General features: G+C 37.8%; 1 protein-coding gene across 23 annotated transcripts in view; it reads right to left on the bottom strand.

Moving 5' to 3' along the window:
- LOC129009636 (liprin-beta-1) overlaps window positions 1-26,250 on the bottom strand; it is a 180,779-nt gene that overhangs the window by 43,488 nt on the left and 111,041 nt on the right. For all 23 annotated transcript variants that reach the window (XM_054442914.2, XM_054442921.2, XM_054442922.2 and 20 more), the window contains exons 3-7: window positions 19,782-19,879; window positions 18,140-18,345; window positions 4,004-4,090; window positions 2,301-2,414; window positions 5-136 (exon numbers count right to left, since the gene is read on the bottom strand). In XM_054442914.2, the coding sequence (XP_054298889.1) occupies window positions 5-136; window positions 2,301-2,414; window positions 4,004-4,090; window positions 18,140-18,345; window positions 19,782-19,845 (603 nt within the window). In that variant the 5' untranslated portion in view covers window positions 19,846-19,879. The remainder of the gene's footprint in view (window positions 1-4; window positions 137-2,300; window positions 2,415-4,003; window positions 4,091-18,139; window positions 18,346-19,781; window positions 19,880-26,250) is intronic.

Genomic DNA, 26,250 nt, shown 5'->3' with positions numbered 1-26,250 from the left:
TCACCTCTGTGTCTCTGAACTTATCTTCATAATCCAATCTGTCCTTCTCTACAGCTGTCAGTTTCAACTTCAAGTTAGATATTTCAGCCATCAGATCCAACTTCTGAGTTTCTAAGGATGTCCTACTTAGAAGCTCCTATTATAATTTAACAGATACATTCAAAAAGTCTTTTATTATAAACAGGCATGTGAATTTACCTCATTTATGATCGCACAAAGCAGCACCTATCAAGTAGAGGATATAGTAAAGTATAATTACTGAATTCACACACTTTAAAAAAATTATTCACTTGAGGCTGGGCATAGTGGCTCACGCCTGTAATCCCAGCACTTTGAGAGGCCGAGGCAGGCAGATCACTTGAGGTCAGGAGTTTGAGACCAGCCTGGACAGTACGGCGAAACCCTGTCTCTACTAAAAATACAAAAATTTGCCGGGCATAGTGGCAGGTGCCTGTAACCCCAGCTAGTTGAGAGGCTGAGGCAGGAGAATTACTTGAACCCAGGAGGCGGAGGTTACAATGAGCCGAGATCGCACCATTGCACTCCAGACTGGGCAACAGACAGAGATACCGTCTCAAAAATAAAATAAAATAAAATAAAGAACTATTCACTTTAGTTACCCTCCTTTGAACAGAAATAAGCACATGTCAGTTTACTGAGGGAGACATATGTTGTGCAGATACACATGCATAAACCATATATATACTTCAGTCTGATGATAACATTGATGATGATGATACTATGTTTGTGCTGTGCCAGGCACCGGTTATACCAAATACTATTTCAATCCTCACAAAAAACTTATCAGGTAGAAATTCTTATTATCCTTAATCAAAAGATGAGGAAACATAGTAACAGAGAGGTTAGGAACTTGCCTAATGTCATACAGCGAAAAAGAAAAAATAAAAACACAGCAGGAATGGAAACCTACGAGGTTTTGCTCAAGTGCATACTCCATCCATGACCTTACAGAGCCTCTCCTATATGTTAGATATTTTCTTTTCTAATTTTGTGGGTACATAATAGGAATATACATTTATGGGGTACATGTTTTGATACAGGCATGCAATGTGTAATAATCACATCATGGAAAACGGGGTCTCCATCTTCTCAAGCATTTATCCTTTGTGTTACAAACAATCCAGTTATATTCTTATTTTCAAATGTACAATTAAATTATTATTGGCTATAGTCACCCTGACGTGCTACTAAATACTAGGCCTTATTCATGGAAACTATTATTTTGTACTCCTTCGCCATCCTCCACCTCTCCCTTCATCCCCCACTACCCTACCCAGTCTATGGTAACCAGCCCTCTACTCTCTATCTCCGTGGGTTCAATTGTTTTATTTTAGGATCCCACAAATAAGTGAGAACGTGAGACGTTTGTTTTTCTGGGCTTGGCTTATTTCACACATAATGACCTTCAGTTCCATTCATGTTGTTGCAAATGACTGAATCTCATGCCTTTTTATAGCTGAATAGTACTCCATTGTGTATAAGTACCACATTTTCTTTATCCAGTCATTTGTTGATGGACATTTAAGTTGCTTCCAAATCTTGGTGGCTGTGAACAAAGCTGCAGCAAACACGAGAGCACAGATATTTCTTCAATATACTGATTTCCTTTCCTTTGGGTATATAACCAGCAGTGGCATTGCTGGATCACACAGTAGCTCCATTTTTAGTTTTTTGAGGAACCTCCAAACTGTTCTCCATAGCAGTTGTATGAATTTACATTCCCACCAACAGTGTACAAGGGTTCCCTTTTCTTCACATCTTTGCTAGCATTTATTATTGCCTGTCTTTTGGATAAAAGCCATTTTAGCTGGGGTGAGATAGTATCTTGTTGTTGTTTTGATTTGCATTTCTCTGATGATCAATGATGTTGAGCACCTTTTCATATGTCTGTTTGCCATTTGTATGTCTTCTTTTGAGAAATATCTATTCAAATATTTTACCCATTTTTAAATTGGATTATTAGATTTTTTACTATTATATTTTTTCTTAATTATAAAACATATGCTATGGGTGAGAGGAAACCATCTGAATGCAAAAAAAGAAAATTAAAATAAGCCACAATCCCATTGACATTTTGCTCCAGATTCTAATTACATAAACACTTTCTATTGTGTGCATGTGTTTTGAGATTCTGCTACTCTCAATTTTTTTTTTTAAATGTGCTGGTCTAAATGAATCAAGAAACTTACTGCTGCATCAGAGCAAACACAACACAGAAATGCAGCATCTCAAATAGTTCAGCAGGGAAATACCATCTTGGTTCTGGCCTCTGCACATACCTGCTGCAGCATTTCTTCTGTGGCATTCAACTTCTCTCTGTGCTCTTCAAGACAAAACTCCAAATCTCGAATCTTCTCTCCCTGAGCCTCCACCTGGTCTGTTAACACACTTACCTGTATTTAGAGCAAAATAATGCAATGAGTGAAAAAGAATTTGCGTCCCACTGCATACGTTATTTCTCTAAATGGAACAAAAAAAGGAATGATCCTATCACTCATATGGTTATAAAGAAAAAAAATCTGAGAAGTACCAAGAAGACAGTGGTCCCTCACATTCCTATTTATATGTTGCTATTTGATTTAAGGAGGCCTATACAATTTGAAGAAAATTCGTGTAGATTAGGAATGTACAATACTTTTTGGTTAAAGCTCCTTCAAGCATTTATGAGAGACACATGCACAGAAGTTATCTTTTTAGGGGAGAGGGTGGAAATAGTATAAGAGAGGAAACAAAGTTAATGTTTGAAATAGAAATTATCAAAATTTTGATACTTCAAGAAGAATAAGAAAAAGAACCTGTTCAGGGGTAGTGGGGAGAGGTAGCATGCATGGTGGCTCACACCTGTAATCTCAGCACTTTGGGAGGCTGAGGCAGGCAGATCACTTGAAGTCAGGAGTTCAAGACCAGCCTGGCCAACACGGTGAAACCCCATCTCTACTAAAAATACAAAATTAGCTGGCTGTGGGGGCATGTGCCTGTAATCCCAGTTACTCGGGAGGCTGAGGCAGGAGAATCGCTTGAACCCGGGAGGTGGAGTTTGCAGTAAGCCAAGATTGTGCCACTGCACTCCCGTCTGGGCGACAGAGCGAGACTCCGTCCAAAACAAAAACAAAAACAAAACCCAGGGAATTCAAATTCCATGAGCTCTTTGAAGATGACACAGATCACAGATGCGTTCAAAGTCAGGGGGCAACTCAATATACCCAAAGGTGCATGAGGAGCTGTTGGGCTAGTCCTTCAACTCTAGTGCTTATAGCAGAGCTTTGAGTTTTTCCTCAATAATCATCACTCAGTAAATATACTTCAATTCATTTTGGTCAATATACCAAAGAAAAATGTTTGTCAAGCATTTAAAACATTATGAAGAAGCAAACTAAAAAAGCAAACTCAAATTTAGCCCACAAGGAGGATTCTACTCACTGTTTTGTTTTGTCTCACACAGGGTAATATTTTCAAAATTGAAAAATTAAATACATATATTCTGATTTCAGATTCAGAAATATAAACTTAACATATATTCAGATGTTATGCTATATTCATATATCTGAATTTCTGCTATATATTAAAATATATTTAAAAATCAGATCCAGCGAAGCGTGGTGCTGCACACCTGTAATCCCAGCTACTTGGGAGGCTGAGGTAGAAGGGTTGCTTGAGCCTAGGAGTTCAAGACTAGCCTGGGCAATGTAACAAGACCCTGCCTCCAAAAAAAAAAAAAAATAGAACAGATCAGACAACATTGTGCCCGTATTCAGACTGGTCCTGCAAGAGCTGAGGATGATTAATGGCAGCTCCTTTTAAACTGAGTGTAAATACCACCATTCTGCCCCAATCCTCACCACTCCCTATTGTGTACAGATGGCTTACCAGGCTTATTTCTATTAGCAGTCTGATTGCTGCAAGCAATATGAATTTGCCACCCCAATTTAAAAGTCTTTGTAAGTATGCTGCAAGGAAAGAACAGTATTCAAAAATCACTTGCCTGAAGAACGAGGGATTCTTTATCATTTTCTAAACGTGCCAGCCTTTCTTGATACACATCTCCGTTCCCAGGTAGGTGTCCATTTGTCTGAAAAAGGAAATAATATGGGTAAGGCTGATCTTCTCTAAGAATGATATATTATAGATAAATGAAAATCACAAGTGTTCTTAGTCCAAGGGGCCTGAATTGAATCTGCACAGCTGTCACTGTCAAACAGAAAATACGAGAATGTAATTTGGTTCATTTACCACAAAAGAGGTAAGACAGGCATATTAAGCATATAGGCATGTTTTGCCAAAGTAAACAATTTCTTATCAAGCAGAAAATAATGACCCACAAGGAACAGTGGATACTGGTATTCTTCACTGAGAGCAGACACACACCCAGGGGCAGGCAAAGCTTTGTGAGTGTGTAGGGGGCACCCCGAGCTGTTGAGGTCTGTCTCTCTTCCTCCAAAAGCTTAAACACTCAGGCCACAGTGACTTCCCCTGGTAGTGCCGACCAGCCTCACTTATCTTCATTTTAACACTTTCTGTCCTGATCTTATTAACTTGTGAGTTTGCTTCTTGGTATAACACTACCTTCTATTCCAGGGCAGAGCCTATAATTCGTTTTGTAACCTCCCCAGCATCTGGCTCAGTGCTCTGCGTATACTGATGCTTACTTACTATTTCTTCCCCTCCCTCCTGCCCCCGACACTTTTTTAAAAAAATCATGTTTCACTGTATTTATGCATGGTATAAATGCCAAAGGAAGTATAGATTGAGAAACGATGTATAGATTGTTTCTTCCTCAGCTGTCTCACATGCAAGTCATGAAAAAGACACACGAAGAGGCTCACAAAGAACAGAAAACCTAAAAACACCATTTCGAAATGTGTGTAGTAGCATAAGTGTTGTCTCTCATAATCTCAACATAACCATAAGATAATGTAATCCCAATAGAATTTCCTGATTCTTCATTCAAATACAATAGAAATAAAGGCCAGATGAAATCCAAAAGTGTTAGATGGGGCCACCCCGGGTTCAATTGAAAAAGAAAATAATACCTTCAGATTTAGAACCAGAAAAAATACAAACTGTATAACTTTACTGCCCAGGGCACATCTGATGTGACATCTACTGTTTTTCCAGAATTAACTGATACCATTGTTCTATCTTTCCAATAAATGCAGTTTCCAGTATCAATTCTTGGAATAATAAAAGTCATGTGCTGGGAAGGGGGGGAAAAAAAAAACAACAGGGCTTGAATAAAAAGGAAAATTTCAGAATGTTTTTTCTAAAAACTTTAGCATACTGAATACATTTTCCAAAAGGCCACTAAGAATCAGAGGCTAATTTAGTAAGGGTGCAATGCATATTTAGAGTGAATTAAAATTTTAAAATCAGCTGCTTTGCCACATACCTCTATGATTACCATGGCATAATTCTGCTCATATTGTTAACTGAAGTGCCCAGCATTAAATTACCAGTATTATGAAGAGTGTGATGGAGTGGCCTGGACAACTTCCATTCCTGGGGACTAACATAAAAATAAATTGTGCATAACTTCTCGAGGGCAGTTTTTTGAAAAAGAGCCAGGATGAATAATGCATGTTCTCAATCTTAAGAAAGTGCTAAGACAGGCCCTATAGAGCTTTAAATTTCTTATTTTGATTATGGACATTAACGGGCATCTGTTTTTAAAATCCCATACAAGTAAAATATTTTAGAAACAGATACATTTCAGTAAGTAGAAAAAAACTGCTGTTTAGTGAGGACAAAAAGTAAAACTGGCCAAGGGTGGTGGTGCATACCTGTAATTCCAGCACTTTCAGAGGCTGAGAATTGTGTGAGCCCAGAAGGCCAGCATAGGCAACATGGCAAGACCCTATCTATCTCTTAAAAAAAAAAAAAAGAAAGAAAAGAAAAAGAAAAAAAAACTTAGCCAAGCTTGGTGGTGTGCGCCTGTGGTCCTAGTTACTCTGGAGACTGAGAGAGGAGGATCACTTGAGCCTGGGAGGTGGAGGCTACAGTGAGCCATGTTTGCACCACTGCATTCCAGCCTGGGCAACAAAGCAAGACTGTCTTAAGTAAAACAAAACAAAACTTTTTTGTTTTTTTGTTTTTTGGCGATGTGGGCTCTTTTTTGGTTCCATATGAACTTTAAAGTAGTTTTTTCCAATTCTGTCAAGAAAGTCATTGGTAGCTTGACGGGGATGGCATTGAATCTATAAATTACCTTGGGCAGTATGGCCATTTTCACGATATTGATTCTTCCTACCCATGAGCATGGAATGTTCTTCCATTTGTTTGTATCCTCTTTTATTTCATTGAGCAGTGGTTTGTAGTTCTCCTTGAAGAGGTCCTTCACATCCCTTGTAAGTTGGATTCCTAGGTATTTTATTCTCTTTGAAGCAATTGTGAATGGGAGTTCACTCATGATTTGGCTCTCTGTTTGTCTGTTATTCGTGTATAAGAATGCTTGTGATTTTTGTACATTGATTTTGTATCCTGAGACTTTGCCGAAGTTGCTTATCAGCTTAAGGAGATTTCGGGCTGAGATGATGGGGTTTTCTAGATATACAATCATGTCATCTGCAAACAGGGACAATTTGACTTCCTCTTTTCCTAATTGAATACCCTTTATTTCCTTCTCCTGCCTAATTGCCCTGGCCAGAACTTCCAACACTATGTTGAATAGGAGTGGTGAGAGAGGGCATCCCTGTCTTGTGCCAGTTTTCAAAGGGAATGCTTCCAGTTTTTGCCCATTCAGTATGATATTGGCTGTGGGTTTGTCATAGATAGCTCTTATTATTTTGAGATATGTCCCATCAATACCTAATTTATTGAGAGTTTTTAGCATGAAGCGTTGTTGAATTTTGTCAAAGGCCTTTTCTGCATCTATGGAGATAATCATGTGGTTTTTGTCTTTGGTTCCGTTTATATGCTGGATTACATTTATTGATTTGTGTATATTGAACCAGCCTTGCATCCCAGGGATGAAGCCCACTTGATCATGGTGGATAAGCTTTTTGATGTGCTGCTGGATTTGGTTTGCCAGCATTTTATTGAGGATTTTTGCATCAATGTTCATCAAGGATATTGGTCTAAAATTCTCTTTTTTGGTTGTATCTCTGCCCGGCTTTGGTATCAGGATGATGCTGGCCTCATAAAATGAGTTAGGGAGGATTCCCTCTTTTTCTATTGATTGGAATAGTTTCAGAAGGAATGGTACCAGTTCCTCCTTGTACCTCTGGTAGAATTCGGCTGTGAATCCATCTGGTCTGGAGGCATCATGCTACCTGACTTCAAACTATACTACAAGGCTACAGTAACCAAAACAGCATGGTACTGGTACCAAAACAGAGATATAGATCAATGGAACAGAACAGCACCCTCAGAAATAATGCTGCATATCTACAACTATCTGATCTTTGACAAACCTGAGAAAAACAAGCAATGGGGAAAGGATTCCCTATTTAATAAGTGGTGCTGGGAAAACTGGCTAGCCATATGTAGAAAGCTGAAACTGGATCCCTTCCTTACACCTTATACAAAAATTAATTCAAGATGGATTAAAGACTTAAAGTTAGACCTAAAACCATAAAAACCCTAGAAGAAAACCTAGGCATTACCATTCAGGACATAGGCATGGGCAAGGACTTCATGTCTAAAACACCAAAAGCAATGGCACCAAAAGCCAAAATTGACAAATGGGATCTAATTCAACTAAAGAGCTTCTGCACAGCAAAAGAAACTACCATCAGAATGAACAGGCAACCTACAAAATGGGAGAAAATTTTCGCAACCTACTCATCTGACAAAGGGCTAATATCCAGAATGTACAATGAACTCCAACAAATTTACAAGAAAAAAACAAACAGCCCCATCAAAAAGTGGGAGAAGGACATGAACAGACACTTCTCAAAAGAAGACATTTATGCAGCCAAAAAACACATGAAAAAATGCTCACCATCAGTGGCCATCAGAGAAATGCAAATCAAAACCACAGTGAGATACCATCTCACACCAGTTAGAATGGCGATCATTAAAAAGTCAGGAAACAACAGGTGCTGGAGAGGATGTGGAGAAATAGGAACACTTTTACACTGTTGGTGGGACTGTAAACTAGTTCAACCATTGTGGAAGTCAGTGTGGTGATTCCTCAGGGATCTAGAACTAGAAATACTATTTGACCCAGCCATCCCATTACTGGGTATATACCCAAAGGACTATAAATCATGCTGCTGTAAAGACACATGCACATGTATGTTTATTGCGGCACTAGTCACAATAGCAAAGACTTGGAACCAACCCAAATGTCCAACAATGATAGACTGGATTAAGCAAATGTGGCATATATACACCATGGAATACTATGCAGCCATAAAAAATGATGAGTTCATGTCCTTTGTAGGGACATGGATGAAATTGGAAATCACCATTCTCAGTAAACTATCGCAAGGACAAAAAACCAAACACCGCATGTTCTCACTCATAGGTGGGAATTGAACAATGAGAACACATGGACACAGGAAGAGGAACATCACACTCTGGGGACTGTTGTGGGGTGGGGGAAGGGGGGAGGGATAGCATTGGGAGATATACCTAATGCTAAATGATGAGTTAATGGGTGCAGCACACCAGCATGGCACATGTATACATATGTAACTAACCTGCACATTGTGCACATGTACCCTAAAACTTAAAGTATAATAATAATTTTTAAAAATCAGAAAAAAATCTAAATTCAATTAAATAAAAACGTAGGTTTCCCTTTTCTAACAATGGTAGAATAAAAGATTCCCTGCATAAGGAAAAAAAAAAACAAAAAACAAACCTGATCTTCTGGTTGGAGGAAATTACAGCAAGTTGAGAGCAGTGTTTCCTCCCAAGCTACTTTGTATGATATGGAAGTGAGGTGTTCCAAAAACCAGTTGTCCTAAATTAGCCCCAAGTAAAAACAGACACTGAAAATTGACTCAAAATGAGCATATTTATGTTTCTTTTTTTTTTTTTTTTTTTTGAGACGGAGTCTCGCTTTGTCGCCCAGGCTGGAGTGCAGTGGCGTGATCTCGGCTCACTGCAAGCTCCGCCTCCCGGGTTCACGCCATTCTCCTGCCTCAGCCTCCCAAGTAGCTGGGACTACAGGTGCCCGCCACGACGCCTGGCTAATTTTTTGTATTTTTAGTAGAGACGGGGTTTCACCGTATTAGCCAGGATGGTCTCGATCTCCTGACCTTGTGATCCCCCCGCCTCGGCCTCCCAAAGTGCTGGGATTACAGGCGTGAGCCACTGCGCCCGGCTGCTTCTCAATTCTATATTGATACTTACAAGCACTCATAATGCTCAAGGGTAGTTTAGTATATTAAAAGTCACTATCGGAACATAAAGGAAAATTTAAGAGCAACCAATGTTATATCCTTGTGTTAAGTAGGTAAAGACTGTTCTGTCCGCATGTGTTTATATTTCTGCCAATTTTGTTTCCTTTGCATTAAGAATGTTGGCAGTAAGATCCATTAGGTAAATACCCTATTGTCTCTATTCTTCCTTCAACTCCCACGTTCTACCTACCAGGTCACTCAAAACCTCCCCATATATGGCATTCTCTTTCACACACTACTTTTATTCCTTCTGCAAGGACCGTCTTTTCCCACCCTTTCTTCTTCTTTCCCCATTCCTTAAGGTCCACCTCTATCAGGGCTTGGTCTGTGACGTCTTCCTTGAATTCACTGTTTGCTGTATGCCAGCGACAGTATCTAGATGAACCTTCATTACAGCAGGCATTACTCTGAAAGCACTAAGGTTAGACTTGACTGCATACATGTCTCTCTCTTCTAATAGACTCTGCATTCTTTGCAAGTAGATTTGCCTTGGCATGTGACATACAGTGGGTGATAACTAAATGTCTGTTGAATGGAAGAATGACAATAGGCGTTCAATAAACACTGGTTGAATAAAAGATGACTGCGGGTTTGGTTTTGATCCGCCCTTCTTGCTTCTCAGTGGTCTTTATTTATGTGTCCTCTATAATCTGGTATGCACACCATGGTTGACCTCTATCTAGAATGGCTCCTTTTTCCTCCTGTACTCTCTCTTCCCACTATGTTTAGGAGGTGATCTCAGAGCCTTTGTAATGGACAATAGTTAAGGCCATCTTGTGTGAGCTCCCTTACACACTTTTTTCCTCAGTGTGTAATAGTATAATATATATTACCTCTTATTTCTTTCCTTTCTTTCTTCCTGCAGGCTTGGGAGAAGTGATTCTTAACTCCTTCCTGAAAGCTCATCATTCTACTTCTACTTTGGAACCTTGATTTCCTGTTTTGCTGGGACCTGTAATCCCCACTTCTACTTATCATTTTCCATTTCTTCCTTTTAATGAGCTTTCTTCCATTTTCCTTTACAACAACTATCCCAAGGTTTTGTACCCAATACTCTACTCACCTCCCACTCCTCCCTCTCAGATCAATCCATCTTTCATAACCCATTTCTACCTCCTCCTCTGTACATGGTGCCATTCTCCTTTCCCCATCTATGGGCTAACCTTCTGGGTCTTGTCTTAAACTGAGCTCTTTAGTGTTTCATCATATTCTGCCTCAGGTAGATGACTAATAATTTTATGTGAGTTGGTCACTCAGCCTAAGTTTCTCAGTGCAAAACTGTCTTATGTTTCTTTTGATTCTTCCACGGTGCTTGTAAAATCCTGAGCACGTAACTTAAAATGTATTTAAGTATAAACTCTCGTTGAGTCGATCTGACTTCTACAGCATATTAGAGAAGCCTAAATCACTTTACCTATCTACTTAGCTCATGGTGCAACCCCTTATTGACCACATTCAATCCAGCTAAGTCGAAATTGGAGTCAACTTGGGGATTTCAACAGTACAGTATCCAACCAATAGTGTGTATGCAGAGTCGGGGGGGAGATCTAACTCAATTATAACATTGGTACTTTGATTTAATTAAGGAACTTATGGCCTCTGCAGGTTTTCCTGGCACATCTAAAACGCTTTATCCCTCATAGAATTACAGAATCTTAGAGCTAGCCAGGAACCTCACCCAGAAAACGAATTCCCTGACTCTGCACGGCAGGTGCTACACATAATATTAGAACACCATCTACTTTTCCCTTCACCATCTAAGTGGAAAGCCTTCTATTTATTTATTTATTTATTTATTTTTGCAGCTGCAAGATTTAATAGAGTGAAAACAGAGCTCCCACACAACGGGAGGGGACCCAAAGGGGGTTGCCACTGTGGGTTCGAATGCCTGGTTTATATCCCAATCATTGTCCCTCCCCCTGTGTTCTCAGGTGATAGACGGTTTGATTATTTATTTACCTCCTGCTTTTAGCCTAATTGGTATTTTAGTGAGCTCTCTTTACTACCTGATAGGTTGGGTGTGAGCTCAGTTACAAGCCCCGTATTTAGAGGTGGGTGCAGTCACCTTCCCCAGCTAGAAAGCCTTCTTTTTATATCAACTTCCTTTTAATTATGAAGTATTACAATCAAGCATAAAGACATAATAAATGTTAACATCTTTCTTTTGTGTCTGTTTAAAAAATGGTTTTTATTACAGAAAATTTCAAATAGATTTAAAGTAGAGAAATGAGCACAATGAAACCCCATGCACTCGCCATTCCATTTCAATAGTTATTACTTCACGGAAGATAGGAGTCTCACCCGCTGTTTTTACTTATAACATCATGCTGTGTTTTCCTTTGATTTTCGGGGTTCTATTGGTTTGCATTGGTCTACAGTTGTCTTTCCTGTTTCCCCTTTGTTTCGCTTTGTTCTTTCCTGAGCTCTGCTGTCCTGTCTAAATCCAAAATCAACATACAAGCAGTGATTTGCCACAATCATGCTTATTTATTTTATAATTTTATTTTATAATTTATTTTATAATTATATATTATATAATATATAATTTATATTATATAATATATAATTTGTATTATATAATATATAATATATATTATATATAATATATGTAATTTATATTATATAATATATATAATTTATTTTATGATGTATTTATTTTATAAAAAATTTTGAGTGTAATATTCCTAAATCAGAATGGTAAGTACCTAAATTAAAATGGGGAAAAGAAAACAGCCCCTTTTTTAAGGTCAACAAATGTTAAAGCATAGCTGGATTAGTAACACTGCATATACACAAATACACGCACACACCACATTCCAGCCAGTCATTATACTTATTTTTAAAACTAGTTATTAAAATTGTCACGCAGTCTTGATTTCATAACTGTTTTTAAACATTCAGTATCAAGAAAGGAAGAGTAAGGCTCAGTCCACGAAATCTCCATTAAGTAAACGTTATCTCTAGTTACCAAAAGAAATAATTACTATGACAGCATTTTGTACTCAGAATTATACCTCTGCCATGCATGCAAACATTTACTGCATGCCTGCTCTCCACTAGACTCTGAACTATGAGGAGAGATTGAGATAAGACTTGAATCCTTCAGCCATGAAGAGGATAGTCATATTGCATTTGAGTTCAATACCGTAATAAGGCATCTTACACCACTACCGTCCAAAGAGTCAAAGAACATGACATCAGTGATGCTGGAAACCAAGCAACCAGGCAGTGGCAGTACTCCGCTCCCCTGTCCTCTCACTGGGTGTGACGGAATGAGGGCATGAGCTTCGCAGTGGGCAAGCTGGGAGTACATGTTTAGACTATAATGCTACACTAGTCATAGGTATACACCTAAGTCCCCTGAATTTGGGGAGGACAAAGAAAAAAGAAGGTCCCAGTGTCCCTAGAAGTGAAGCCCCAGCTCCTATCTCAGTACAGCAGCAACTTCATTCATTCAATATCGTGATTCACTCATTTACTCAACATTTGTTGAAAGCCAGCAATGTGTGACAGGATACAAAGATCTAGAGAAGGAACCTCTCTTCTACTTTGGGAAGGATAACATGAGACCAACAAAAAGTCCCTATGTTCTTGTCACTTTTTCTTTCTTAACTCACTTTCCTAAAGGAACAGGGAAACCTCTTTCCATTCAATCCTAACAAATACCAGTGGCCTAGGATTCCATGAAAAGCACACTTTTACCTCTGTAAACTAAGAATTCTGCCGATTTGGTCCATTTGTTTTTCTGTGTCTGTGAACACTCTCCATGGGAGTTTACTTGAAGACTAAGGGGAAAACTGCCTTAATTTTAGCTAGGATGTCTCAGTGAGGCACCGCATAACTCAGATAATTGTGATCACATATGGGATACAATCTTAAGATGTACCTTGTTTGCCAAGGCCTGAGAAAACATTTCCTGGAGGCACAGATGAAAAGCAAAGCTGGTCAGAAAGCAGCAGGGATCGGAGGGTGGTAGGACGGGGACTGCTTCATGGGGCTGGGAGTCAGGGACGCAGGGAGAACAGCCAGCACCCCTGCAGAGAGCATGTCCCATGGCTGAACTCTTTTAAGTTATGAGTATTTTTATTTTTATAGCAACTTTTAAAAATATACCTTTGGGATTAATATTATCTCACTTTTAATGTAAAAATAAGAGAGAAGTGTATTATGATGATTTAACAGGTCAGAAGCCAGTCCAGAACACCTCATTTCCCCTGTTTACCTATCTCATGGGTGATGATGCCTGCTTTGGAGTTATTACCATTAGTATTCACCATTAGTATTTCACTCACTTTGTTGAAAATTGTATTCTTGTAATTTCTGCTGACTTTGAGATGGCCTCATAATTAAAACTGCCAAATAGTCAGACACTTTTGGGATTTCACTACCTGATCCCCTGCTGACAGGGACCAAGGTCATGATCCTCGGTTAAAAAAACATTTTAAGAATGTTCTAGGGCAACTCATCAAGTTAGACCTAAAGTAAATAACTACTTGCTTAACTCAAACAATTAGACGTATTTTTCCATTTTCCTTCTTAAATCTGGAGCTTCATAAAGCAAGTAATTCTCCATTATTAATATCTGTGTTAACACATTATATTTCATAATTAAAACAGAAAATTCAGCCTCAGTAATTAAACAAATATGTCATAGTCTACAGTTTTTTTTTAACCACAGGAGATGCACTTCTGAATTTTAAAAGAAATTTGTTCATTTCCAGAAGCCTACAGCTACACTAATAAATTCATTCTTATAGATTTAATGTCCCTTCACTGTAACAGGCTACTAGTGTTGGTATTTTATCACATTCAGTGTCCGATCATATGAAACAAACAGGCAGGAGCAATTAGTAGTAAAGAAATAACCTGCATCCTACAAGAAACCAGGGGATCTCCCTGGCCCAGGCAAAATGATAATTTGAACTGCGAATGTCCAGTTGCACTAATGAAAAGGTTAGTATCCATCTTAAAGTACAGGGCCTCTCAAGTTGGCCATCATTAAACATGAATGGAGCCATAATTATGTATCTGTTATTATTAACAGATACATAATTATTCCCCAAAATTTTTGAATTTAAGTTTTTCTAAAATATTCCAGAAGCTTCTCTTCAGTCAGAGGAATGTTTGTACTCTTTTATTGCAAGAAGTGAACTATGTATGGGTGGTTTGTAACCTAACTCCCATTGCAACTGGACCCAACTCTTTCCCTCATTGCAAAGGGATGCTGTTAAACATTTTCCCTCTACTCTCTATGCTCTACTTTTCAGTATTAGCTTTCTGACTAGCCTTTGACCAGGCATATTGATAGTTCACAGGGTCCTTACAATCCTAAGTGGCAGTAACCATCATCCCCATTTTACAGATGAGAAAACAAAGACACAGAGCTTCAGACATTTTCACAAGGTCATGTAAGCTTCAAAGAGTTAGGGCCAACATTAAAATTCAGGTCTGCAGTCACTGCAGCCTGCATTTGAAACTGCCTAGATACAATCCTCCCTTATCATTCACTGCTTCCTTTTTCAAAACATCATAATCTCTTTTATTTGAGCAGTTTTCCCATGTTCAATATGAAGGGAGAATTTGCTAAGATTCTGTGTTCCTTAAATTCTAGGACGCTATCAATTTTCATTTTTTATTGTGGTAAAATACACATGTAAAATTTAGCATTTTAACCATTTTAAAGTGTATAGTTCAGTGGTAGTAAGCACATTTACATTGTTTTGCACCCATCACCATCATCCATCTAAATAACTCTTTTCATCTTGCAAAACTGAAATTCTATGTGCAATAAGTATTATCTTCCCATTCCTCGCTCCCCTCAGCTCCTGGCAGTCACTCTTCTACTTTCTGTCTCTAAAATTTGACTATTCTAAGTACCTTATTAATAAAAAAAGGAAAGAAGGGAGAGAGGAAAGGAGGAAGGATCCAAGCTAAAATGTATACATATACCCATTTTAAGATCATAAAACACATCCCAACTTCTGAAATATTAAATTGGAAAAATTTAATATTCTCAGCAAATTACTAAATTATAAGCATATAATCTTCTACTTGTTGGATTCCCAATGCTAGCCCAAGTTGCTTTTTGGTTCTAAAATAAAGTCTATCGTGGTAGATGTGTGATGACAATTTAATTTCACACCTATGCTTTTATGGTTCCAAACAGCCAGCCCTCCTCTCCTCTTCTTGCTTTGTTTTTTGTCTTTTGCTGTCTTTCTTCTTTCATCCTGTCATTCTCTGTGTGCTTGAGAAAACACACTTAATTTGGAAAGTTGGGGTCAAGGTGAGGAATTCATATAAATAAGTTAGATAGATATAAATAAATTTAGCAACAACAACAAAAATTCCTCATCTCTCTGGATCTACATCTAGTTTATTTTGTTATTGTTATTTTTAGGATAAAAATGGAATCTTCATTAGTTCTGTAAAATATTTGTCATTTTGTGAATTCTCAAGGTTAAAATGTCAAATAATAAGACACAAAGCAACTGAAAACACAGATCAACAAGCCATTACCCATCCAAGGAATAAATTTAAAACAACTTCCATTCATTCAAACATGCAATCCACTTTATCATTCATGGAGCATCATTCATTACAAATATAACTGCTGAGCCGGGCATTCTTCTAAGCACCAGGAATACAGTAATTTTTTTAAAATAAGGGCAAAAATCTGATTCCTGATGCTTACATTCCAGTTGGAAAGACAGAAAATAAATGATATAAACATCACAAACACATTGCACATAAGAAAGTGGTGAATGCTAAGAACAAAATAAGCAGGGAGATGTAAGACAAAGAATAAATGGGTATAATTTTAGTTAGGGTGGTGATGCAAGGCCTCACTGAGAACATGACTTTTGAGTAAACACCGGAAGAATGTGAGGGAGCTAGCCATGCAAATATCTGGGGAAAGAGCTTTCCAGGCAGAGTGAAAAGCCAGTGCCTGGAAAAGCCAGTGCAAAGGCCCTGAGGCCAGTGTACCTGGCATGTTTAAGAATCAGTGAAAAAGCCACTGTGCTTGGTGTGGAGCGAATAAGGAGATGTGTGACGAGAGATGAGGTCAGAAAGTCATGGGGAGCAAATCCTATGAGGCCTTGCAGCAAGCACACAGTAAGCACTGTGGTTTTTACTCTGAGTAAGATGTGATGCCATTGGTAGTTTCTGAAAAAAGGAGTGAGTGTCATGATCTAACTTATATTCAGATGTAATCATCATTACTTTTTATCATTTCTGGAAATACTTTCACAGAACAGATTAAGCACATGTTAATGGAAATGTTTTAGACACATGTCAAAAATTGAACTACAGGTACGCTTAGGCTACTATTGCCATTGGTGGCCTCTGGGTGTGGGCTAGGAATAGGTTCTTCTAACAATAGTAAATTCCTTTTTCACTGCATGCTAAATGGTCAGAAGAATATGCAGTAAAGAAGGGGTGAGACAGGACATTGAAACAGACTAAGGAATATGCCAGGAAACACCAATTGCAGAGCATGAAGCAATCCCCAAAGAAATCAGCAAACCTGGACCCTTATATCTCTGGAGGAGAAATTTGCAGAGCAAATATAAAGTATAATAGTAAGGCATTATGTGTTTTAACAAGTAAAATATCTCCAGTTGTCAAGTTTGCATAGCTGCACCACCGCTAAAGGATGGGTTGTATTATTTGCACTCAGAAACGCAGAGGTAAACCAGGTGGGAACACAGAGTATTCAGCACAGGACTGGCTGGGAACTCTAATATTTGTGTCACATCATATGAAAATGTTTCAGCTGTAGGATGTGCTCTTAAGGTTCCCAAAGCAAGCAAGTTTTCATGTCTACCACAGATCCAAAAGTAGGTCATGATTCTTTCATACAGTTCTCATTAGCTTTTATATCAACACGGTTAACTCATAAAGCATATGAGTGCATCTTACTGAAAATTGAATATCCTTTAAGCACAAAACATCTCCTTTCCTCTGTCCTCCACTGAATCTGTTTTTGTGACATTCTTTAGATTTTATATATTTGTCACAGATTAAAAGCATGGTATTTCCAACCGTGCCCAGACAAAGGGTAGCTCTGCCACATCTTCAATTTTTGAGACGGATGCCTAGAAAGAGGCCTCATTGTTCAGTGAGTAACACCATTAACCCATTTATGCTGGAGGTTGTGAATTTTTTTTTTTTTAAATGAGACCTTGGCGATGACTTTGAGCAGGATATAAATAACTCCCACAAGCTTAGGGTTCCAATAATGGAACACTGCGCATAAATGGGTTAAAAGCCCAACTCCACAATTTAGTTCAAGAACTGGAACTGAAATGATTGCCATAAACCACTAGATGGCACTTCAGGTCAAATACTGCTGTAAATCCTGTTGCTTTTTGAATGTCTTTCATTATGCTTTCCATTTAGAATTGCTATTGGATCCTTTATAGTGAAAAACCCAATATGACTGAGAAATCATCTATTATGTGCAAGATTCTTTCCCTTATAGGACTATTTGATTTAAGCCACAGTAGGTCATTCAGGCACAATCTAAAAGCCAGTCTGCTTTTATGGGCAGAATCAGGTGACATGTTGTTGGTATTTATAAAATGTACACTAATAGCACTTTTTAAAAAGTTATCCTTAGAGTCAAAAGAAAATTAAGATATCTTAAGTAATAAAATCAGAGCACATCTGTTGCCCTAAACTTTTCTTGTTCTAATCAGCTATTCTATGTTCTAAATTTTGGAATAAGCAACAAAGGATTTATAACAGAATTTATAACAGGCAGACCCTACCATTTGACTCTGAAGCCATTCAACAAGCGTTTCTGCTGTTGAATCTGGGATCTGGCATCTCAAGCCTTCTTTCTCATCTGTTTCCATCATCTCTAACAATCCACGCAGGTCTTCCACAAGGTGCAGAGCTCGCAAACTTCCCATGAATGGAGAGGTGGGAGACTGGCAATCAAAAATCCCATTGGAATATTCCAGGGCCTTAGAACCTAAGTTAAACAAAATCACAGAGAGAGCAATGGGATTTATGTTAGATAAAAATACCAAAGCTGAAGGCCGTAAACCAGTCTAGTCACAGTAAGGAATAATCAAAAGAAACAGAAAAAAGAGAATTCGATCACATAAATCTCTCCAAGTCAGAGTTACATGGTGCAAATTTAAAAGCATATAGTTGATGGTAAATATTCATGGTCCAATTCGTAACAAGGAGGCCAATCATGGGGTACAGAAAGAAAAAGAGCCTGGTGGGCTTTGGTGTGAGGTGTGCTGGCCTCATGAAGATGATGGATAAGAAAGTGGCAAATCAGAAAATGCAAATATTAGAGCTGGTCCATTCCAGACCAATACTGGACCAAATGATTTCTGGCTTAGAAAAACTGTGGACGAAGGGTTATGAAATGAACCCAGATAAAGACTATTAGAGTAAATTCCAAGGAAAGATAATGAGCTCAATGTATTAAATGATTATACTGGTGTGCCTATAGGACATTTCCGGAGAGATATCTGGTTGGAAATTAGAGATAGGAACTGGAAGCTTAGCAAAGAATTGGGAAGGTAAATAGATGCGAACAAGCTAACTGCAGTGGCGCGTGTCTGTAATCGCAGGTACTTGAGGTGGGAAGATTGCTTGAGCACAGCATTTCAAGGCTGCACTATGCATGTTATTCACAGGCAATCATGCCTGTAAATAGCCACTATACTGCAGCTTGAGAAACAGAGCAAGACCTCCTCTCTTAAAAAAAAAAAAAAAAAAAGATATGGCTGGGCACGGTGGCTCACGCCTGTAATCCCAGCACTTTGGGAGGCTGAGACGGGTGGATCACAAGGTCAGGAGTTTAAGACCAGCCTGGTCAAGATGGTGAAACCCTGTCTCTACTAAAAATACAAAAATTAGCCAGGTGTGGTGGTGGGTGCCTGTAATCCCAGCTACTTGGGAGGCTGAGGCAGAGAACTGCTTGCACCCAGGAGGCGGAGGCTGCGGTGAGCTGAGATTGCACCACTGCACTCCAGCCTGGGCAACAGAGAGAGACTCCATCTCAAAAAAAAAAAAGATATGGGAGTCATTGGTGGAAAGTGAATTTTGAATTCAAGAAAACAGATCAGAACATTCATGTTTACTGGGTAGAGAAGTGTCCCTCAAAGTATGGTCCACAGACCACCTACACCAGAATCACCTGAGATGCAGAATCTTTATGCTTGATTAGAAACATAGGATGGAACTGAAATTTTTGATACTTTAAAATAATGTTTGAGAATAATGCTGGCAGAAAATGGAGAAGAGGAACAAAGATGAAATTACAGGGAAGCAAAAAGCATAGGGCTAAAAAATGAAAATACAGTGAAAAGATAATATGAAAGTTGTAGTGAAAAAGCCAAGTGAGCAGAGTAAATGTTGTGATTCTGTCTTTCACAGGATGCAGATCACCTGCTATGATACCATCCATCTGCTCCAACGCCGCAGCCAGCATATCACTTGCATCACTCATCATTTTCTTATTTGTCGGGGCAAATTCCAAACTAGATCTGAAAAAAAATGATGTTATCATTACATCCATTGAATGACATAGGCTTGCTAGTGGGTTTCCTAATTCACCTTCAAATGATAACTCTGCTGTGTAGTCAAATATGGAAGAAGAACTTCAGTAGTGGATTAGCAAGCTGCGGCCAATCACCTACTGTAGCACAAGACCACATGCGATACCTGTATCAGTTAATAAAGAAGATTCCATTCTTGCACTTGAGGTGTTTAAAATCCACTAGCATGGTTTCCATGCTGTTCTCTAGAACTCTAGACCTCTGTAAAGGGCTACAGGGATAGCCATGGAAGCTTGCTGAGGGCCATGACAAGCACTGGCCAGACAAGACTCCTTTCTCCCTTTACCAGCCCCACCCAATCTCTGCTCTCTTAATTTTGTTTATTTTTGTTTGTTTTTGTTTTTTCTTTCTGTACAAGGGCTTAAGATTTGTCTAGGAGAAGGATTCACTAACACATATACTAAATGTATGTGCACACACACACACACACATACAAACACACACATACACCCCTACTGATATTAAACATTTTGTAGTGGAGCCATAGCTATCACATACTGAGTGCCTATAGTGGTTCCTACACATTTACATAAATTATACATAATCCTTAGTCAACAGCCGTATAAAATGTGTAAATTCATCTCCATTTTATAAATCAGGATAAAAGATGTTTGATTTTTGCATGGAAACACAGCAAAGTAAATATAGCGAAGTTCAGTTTCTCACCTAGGTCTGTCTAACTTCCACTATAATACATAATTTCTGTTTACCTGATCCTATCTGAAGATGGGTTTATCCTGAAATTACATCACAATCTACTCGTTGGTTTATCTGTTAAAAAATATATTGAGATAACGCTTGCAAAAACTTTGGTCATTGGCAGGAAAAAGTCAAGATAATGTGATTTTCAACATTCATTAATGCATTTCAGGTACCAGACTAAGCACCCAGTAGATTCTCCCAACAGACCCGAATAAAGCTCTTACTATGTTATAGATACTGTGGTATAGCAAATACCTGGGAAATAAAAGGCATGCTGCTTCACAGAAACCTTTGCCCTCTGTTTCCAAGCAGCCAAATCTCATCACTTTATTTTCACAAATATATTTATAGTTCTGGTATCAACTTCTTGGATCAGTTCCCAATTATGCATTCATTCTAACATAATGCCATATAATTGTTGTAAAATATTATTTTTATTTAAAGTCATTTCACCTAAGGATTTTCCAGAACTTTACTCACTTCCAAAGGTGAAAAATATCACTACCATTTATCTGGAAATACTACAGCATGAAAATACTCAAGGTATGTGTCTACAGTTACCCAGGAAACAAGGAATCAACAAGTTAGGTTATGAACCTAGGTCATTCCAAAAAATTTATTCACACACTCAGCCAGTGCACCATCCAAAGAAGCAGGACACACATTTAATAACCACTCTCCAGTATGGGAAACTCAAAACATGAAAACTGACAGCATAAAGGTTTAAGCTGAATGACATAATTAACTGGCTTGTATTCTCTTTCATTTAAAAAGCAGTATTTCATACAGATACATTTATATATCTGTCTATATAAAACAAAGAGACACATACCAGGCTCAGCTATAAACATGGGAATACCAATAACACAAAGTAATGCCATGTTAGAAAAACATATCATCTCACTAAATTAGAAAAAAATTTTCGTCTTTGTTAGCAACTATTATTTTGTGTAGAGCATAAACAGTTCAAGTCCGATAGGTATAACAGTTACCGAGTTCTTCTCTGTTCTGTTTAATGAGCCTTTCAAATGCTATTATATGAAGGTATGAGACAATCTAGACCATGCTTTTCAAAGTAGTGAAGAACTAGTTCTTTAAAAATTTCTAATTCATTGGAGATGAATCCCTTCATTTAATAAAAATATGATGACAATGTTAAATTGCTATGAAAGTTCAAAATGCTAACTTTTAATCTCTATATCATGTAGCAGCCTACATGTACTAGTCAGGGAAAGACAGTACATACAAGTAATAAACACATATGTAACATGGCGAAGGTGGTAGGTGCTAAGGGGAAAAATGGAGTAGGATAAGGGGGCCCAATTTGGAAGGCTTTGCAAAATTAAACAGGTAGCTAGGGACTGGCATTAGAATCAAAGGCCAAAGATTTCTCTAATAAGTTAAAAGTAGTCAAATAAAAGTGGTCCAATTCAGTGGTATTCCAAGTGTAGAATTCCTAGAAATCAATGAAAAAATGGGAGGCACGAGGATATGAACAATCATTTGGCAGAAATGTTTTCAACTGATAAAAATATGAAGAGGTGCTTAATATCATTAATAAATGAGGAATCTAAAGGAAGGTGATAATGTTTTATACCCAATTAGTGAAAAAAATTGACATAGCCAAGTGTTGTGGAGAATATGAATTCACAGAACCTTTACTTTTTGTTTGTTTTTTGAGACAAGGTCTCACTATGTTGCCAGTTGGCTGGTCCTGAATTCCTGGGCTCCTGCAACCCTGCAGCCTCAGCCATGATTTTATTAAATCCAAAGGCAGTAATGAAGGAACAATGGACACAGAGGAGAAAGAAAAATCAATAGCCACGGTGGTAGACTTAAACTGAAGCATATAAATAATCGGATTAAGTGTTGTGTAAGTTGGAGCTAAGCCATGGGTATGCAAAGGCATACAGAGTGGTATAATGGACAGTGGAGACTCAGAAGCAGGGAGAGTGAGAGGGAGTTAAGGATGAAAAACTACCTATTAGGTACAATGTACACTATTCAGGTGACAGGAGCACTAAAATCCCAGACTTCCACTATACAATTCATCCATGTAACTGAAAACCACTTGTACCCCTAAAGCTACTGAAATAAAACAATTTTTTAAAATAACATTTTTAAAATTACATTAAGTACAAATGCAATAAACACTGGTAACAGCCAGAGATCATCAGATTAGTTTTTTTAAGTCTTAATTATGTGCTGTTAATAGAGACTTTAAATATAAAGAAATATAATAGTAAAAGGATGAAAAATGAGATAACATACATATGTAAGCATAGGAAAGCAGGAGCGGGTTTATTAAAAAACTACAAATCAGGAAGTATGACTAGAAAAAAAGATATTTTACGGTGATAAGTGTTAATTCATCAGGAAGTCATAACAAGCACAAATGTTTTTGCAACTAATAACAAAGCTTCCAAATACATGAAGCAAAAACTGATGGTGTTAAAGGAGAATTAGACAAATTTAATCCACTTATATTTAACATAATATAAATGTGGTTGACCTGGTTGTATTTAAATCTACTGATAAAGTTGAATTTAAGTCTATTGTCCTGCTATTTCTTTTCTGTTTGTCCCATCTATCATTTGTTCTTTTACAACCTTCTTTTGAATTGACAGGTAAGGTAGGAAAAAAAACTCATTAACACACAAGATTTGAAAATATTATCAACCATCTTGACCAAATTCAATTTATAGAACAAAACACCCAAAGGCAGAATATACATTCAAGTCTACACATTATATTCACCAGGATAAGGCATATATGCAAGGCCACAGAATCAGTTTCGATAAATTTCAAATGGGTTTTAAAGAACTGCACAGAAGAGTAAGAAACACACAACCTGAAGTGGCGAAGTACTAAGAACAGACCGTCCATACTTATTAAAATTCTGCTTTGCCCATAGCTTGAGCTATTTTAGAGGCAGCCTAATTTATCAGGCATCTGTGTTGATAAAGCTATGTTAATTTTCAGGGCTAGGTCAATGTATTTTTAAAAATGAAAAGGCTAAATAAAAAAGCTTTAGAAAATCCCCCGGTCTCTAAAAAGACTTTCTTAAATCCTCATAAATATTTCTGAGAGGAAGATTCCCTGGGCTTCCTCACATAATTAATATAATGAAATATTATTCTAATACAATGGAATATTATTCTACAGTAGAGAGATGGAACAAATAATACATGCAACATTATGTTGAGCAAAAGAAGCCAGACAGAAAGAACCATGTACTGTATGATACTTTTATATGAAATTCAAGAACAGGCAACATATGATAGAAGGTAGAGCAATAATTACTTACAGAAAATGGTGAGTGACTGAAAGGAGACACCAGTGGAATTTCTGGTCAGTATCTTGATTGAGATATAGGTTACACAAGTTTATACATTTGCCAAAACTCATCAAACTATGCAATGGTCTTTAAAGCTTGTCAGGCATTAAGAATCCCAATGTCAATCCCATTTAAGTTCTTTATTTTAACTAGGAAGGAACCATTCACTGTTGGCTAAATGTTGAAAGCATAAAATTCATTTCGAACTAATTTAATTGGGAATGCCTTTGAAACATATGAATTAATAATACTGTTTAGCTTCTAACCGAGGCAGATGTAATTGGTGCCCTCTGGAGTTCCATGCATGCCAGCCCAACTTTTAACTGTCCCAGATTTCAGGGAGGCCTCTGCCATTGCAGAGGCCTTTAAATATTAATGTCCCTTTAATATTTAAAGTTATCAGCTTTAAATATTCCAGCACACTTTCCCCCTAGAAAGAGCAAATTCTGATTCATGTAATCTACATTGGTTCCCAGAATTATCCAGACAATTAATATCTACTCAGAGTAGTAACTTGTTTGATAATGCATAATTTATCAGTTCTCTTCTTTATTTCTCTAAGTCTTTCCTAGGATTACTTTCCAAATAAAACTTTTGTATTTGAAAAATTAGGAAAGAGAAGTTGGTTGTTAGAAATTAGAAATAAAAATTCCACTTTAAAAAAGAACTAAATAATGAATGAAGTTGGACATGCATGGACCTCTGCATCTAAGACTATGATGATAATATGTCATGAATCAAGGATCATGAATAATCCAATTATATGAACCTATGGTCCAAAATAAAAGGCTCAGAATATCCAGCTCCATTTCTTCTCATTTTTTGCTTACCCAGAAATCTGCTAGTTATAATTGAGTTCTTTGGGTGGACAAAACCACTTAGAAAATTACAACTTCACCATCCAAGGCCAAGCACAGTGACTCATACCTGTAATCCCACTACTTTGGGAGGCCAAGGCAGGAGGGTCGCTAGAGCCCAGGAGTTTGAGACCAGCCTGGGCCACATAGTGAGACCTCGTCTCTATAAAAAATAATACAAAATAAGCTGGGTGTGGTGGCATGTGCCTGTAGTTCCAGCTGCTCAGGAGGCTGAGGTGGATCACTTGAGCCCAGGAGCTCAAGGCTGCAGCGAGCTGTGATTGTGCCACTGCACTCTAGCCTGGGCGATAAAGAACCTGTCTCAAAAATAAAGAAAAAAAATCCTAAAGAACAAAAAATTTCACCATCCAATAATTCTCACAAAATAGCAAATTTATTTCTGGATTCTAAGTGGCTAATATATGCTTCTTTGAATGACTTCCTAAAGAAAAAGGTACCAGGAAATATATTAATCACCACCACAACAAAGGAGTGAAGCTGGGGTTCAAAGTCATAGTTCAAACTGGAGAAGCCTCTTATTTGTTGGGTGATGTAAACGGTGAAATGAGCTCCATTTGCAGGAGTTCTTGGGCCACTGGTTTCCTATTGCAATGGCTTAATAAAAATAAATGTAGGAAAGTTTTAGATAAGCAAGCTCTTGGGGATAAGATTCAAATATTACAGTAAGAGACTAAATCGGGGGCGGGGGTGGGTAACCAACAGAAATATGTTCAGGGTATATTTCAAGTTTGGTCAGGACCCATTTAGAGCAGATTTGAATGGGGTACAATATCAAGGAAAGTTCTGGGCATGGGTGTGGTGGCTAAAGAGTTGGCAGGACACCATAATTTTTTGCAGGGTTGCTGACTAACTGATGTTTTAGGTCAGGCTCACTGCCCAGTCTTCCTGTGAAGAAAGGCTATAAGAAAATTAGCAAGTTTCTTTTAAATTTTTGTGAGAATAACATCTGTCCTAGTTTTCTCAGCTTTCTTTAGGTAAAATGCTTGGGTTTGAAAGAGAACCCTGAACTTCTTACCCAAGATAGATACAATTCACTGAGACTAAGACACTTAAAAGAAGGAATCTTCAGAGGAAGGGAGAATGTTCACATACATTCGACTAGGCTGGTAGAACGCCACAGTACTCTGTGGTCATTATGAAAATAGAATATGTTTTCACATCAATTACTCATACCTTTCTCAACAGTTTAGTTTTTAATTTTTTTTCTGCCAAGAAACTGTCTCGGAAGGTTAATCAATTACACAATGATTGCCAATGTGTGCAGCAACACAATCTCAGCAAAGAGAAACTATCTTAAAATCAGAGACATCATATTTGCTAGCACAACAGGGTGACAACCGTCAACAATAATTTACTGTACATTTATAAATAACTAAAAGAAT

The sequence above is a fragment of the Pongo pygmaeus genome, chromosome 10 (genome assembly GCF_028885625.2).
Source record: "Pongo pygmaeus isolate AG05252 chromosome 10, NHGRI_mPonPyg2-v2.0_pri, whole genome shotgun sequence".
Classification (NCBI taxonomy): Eukaryota; Metazoa; Chordata; class Mammalia; order Primates; family Hominidae; genus Pongo; species Pongo pygmaeus.
Note: the sequence above shows the minus strand (reverse complement) of the source record. Positions and strands in the feature narration are given on the sequence as shown.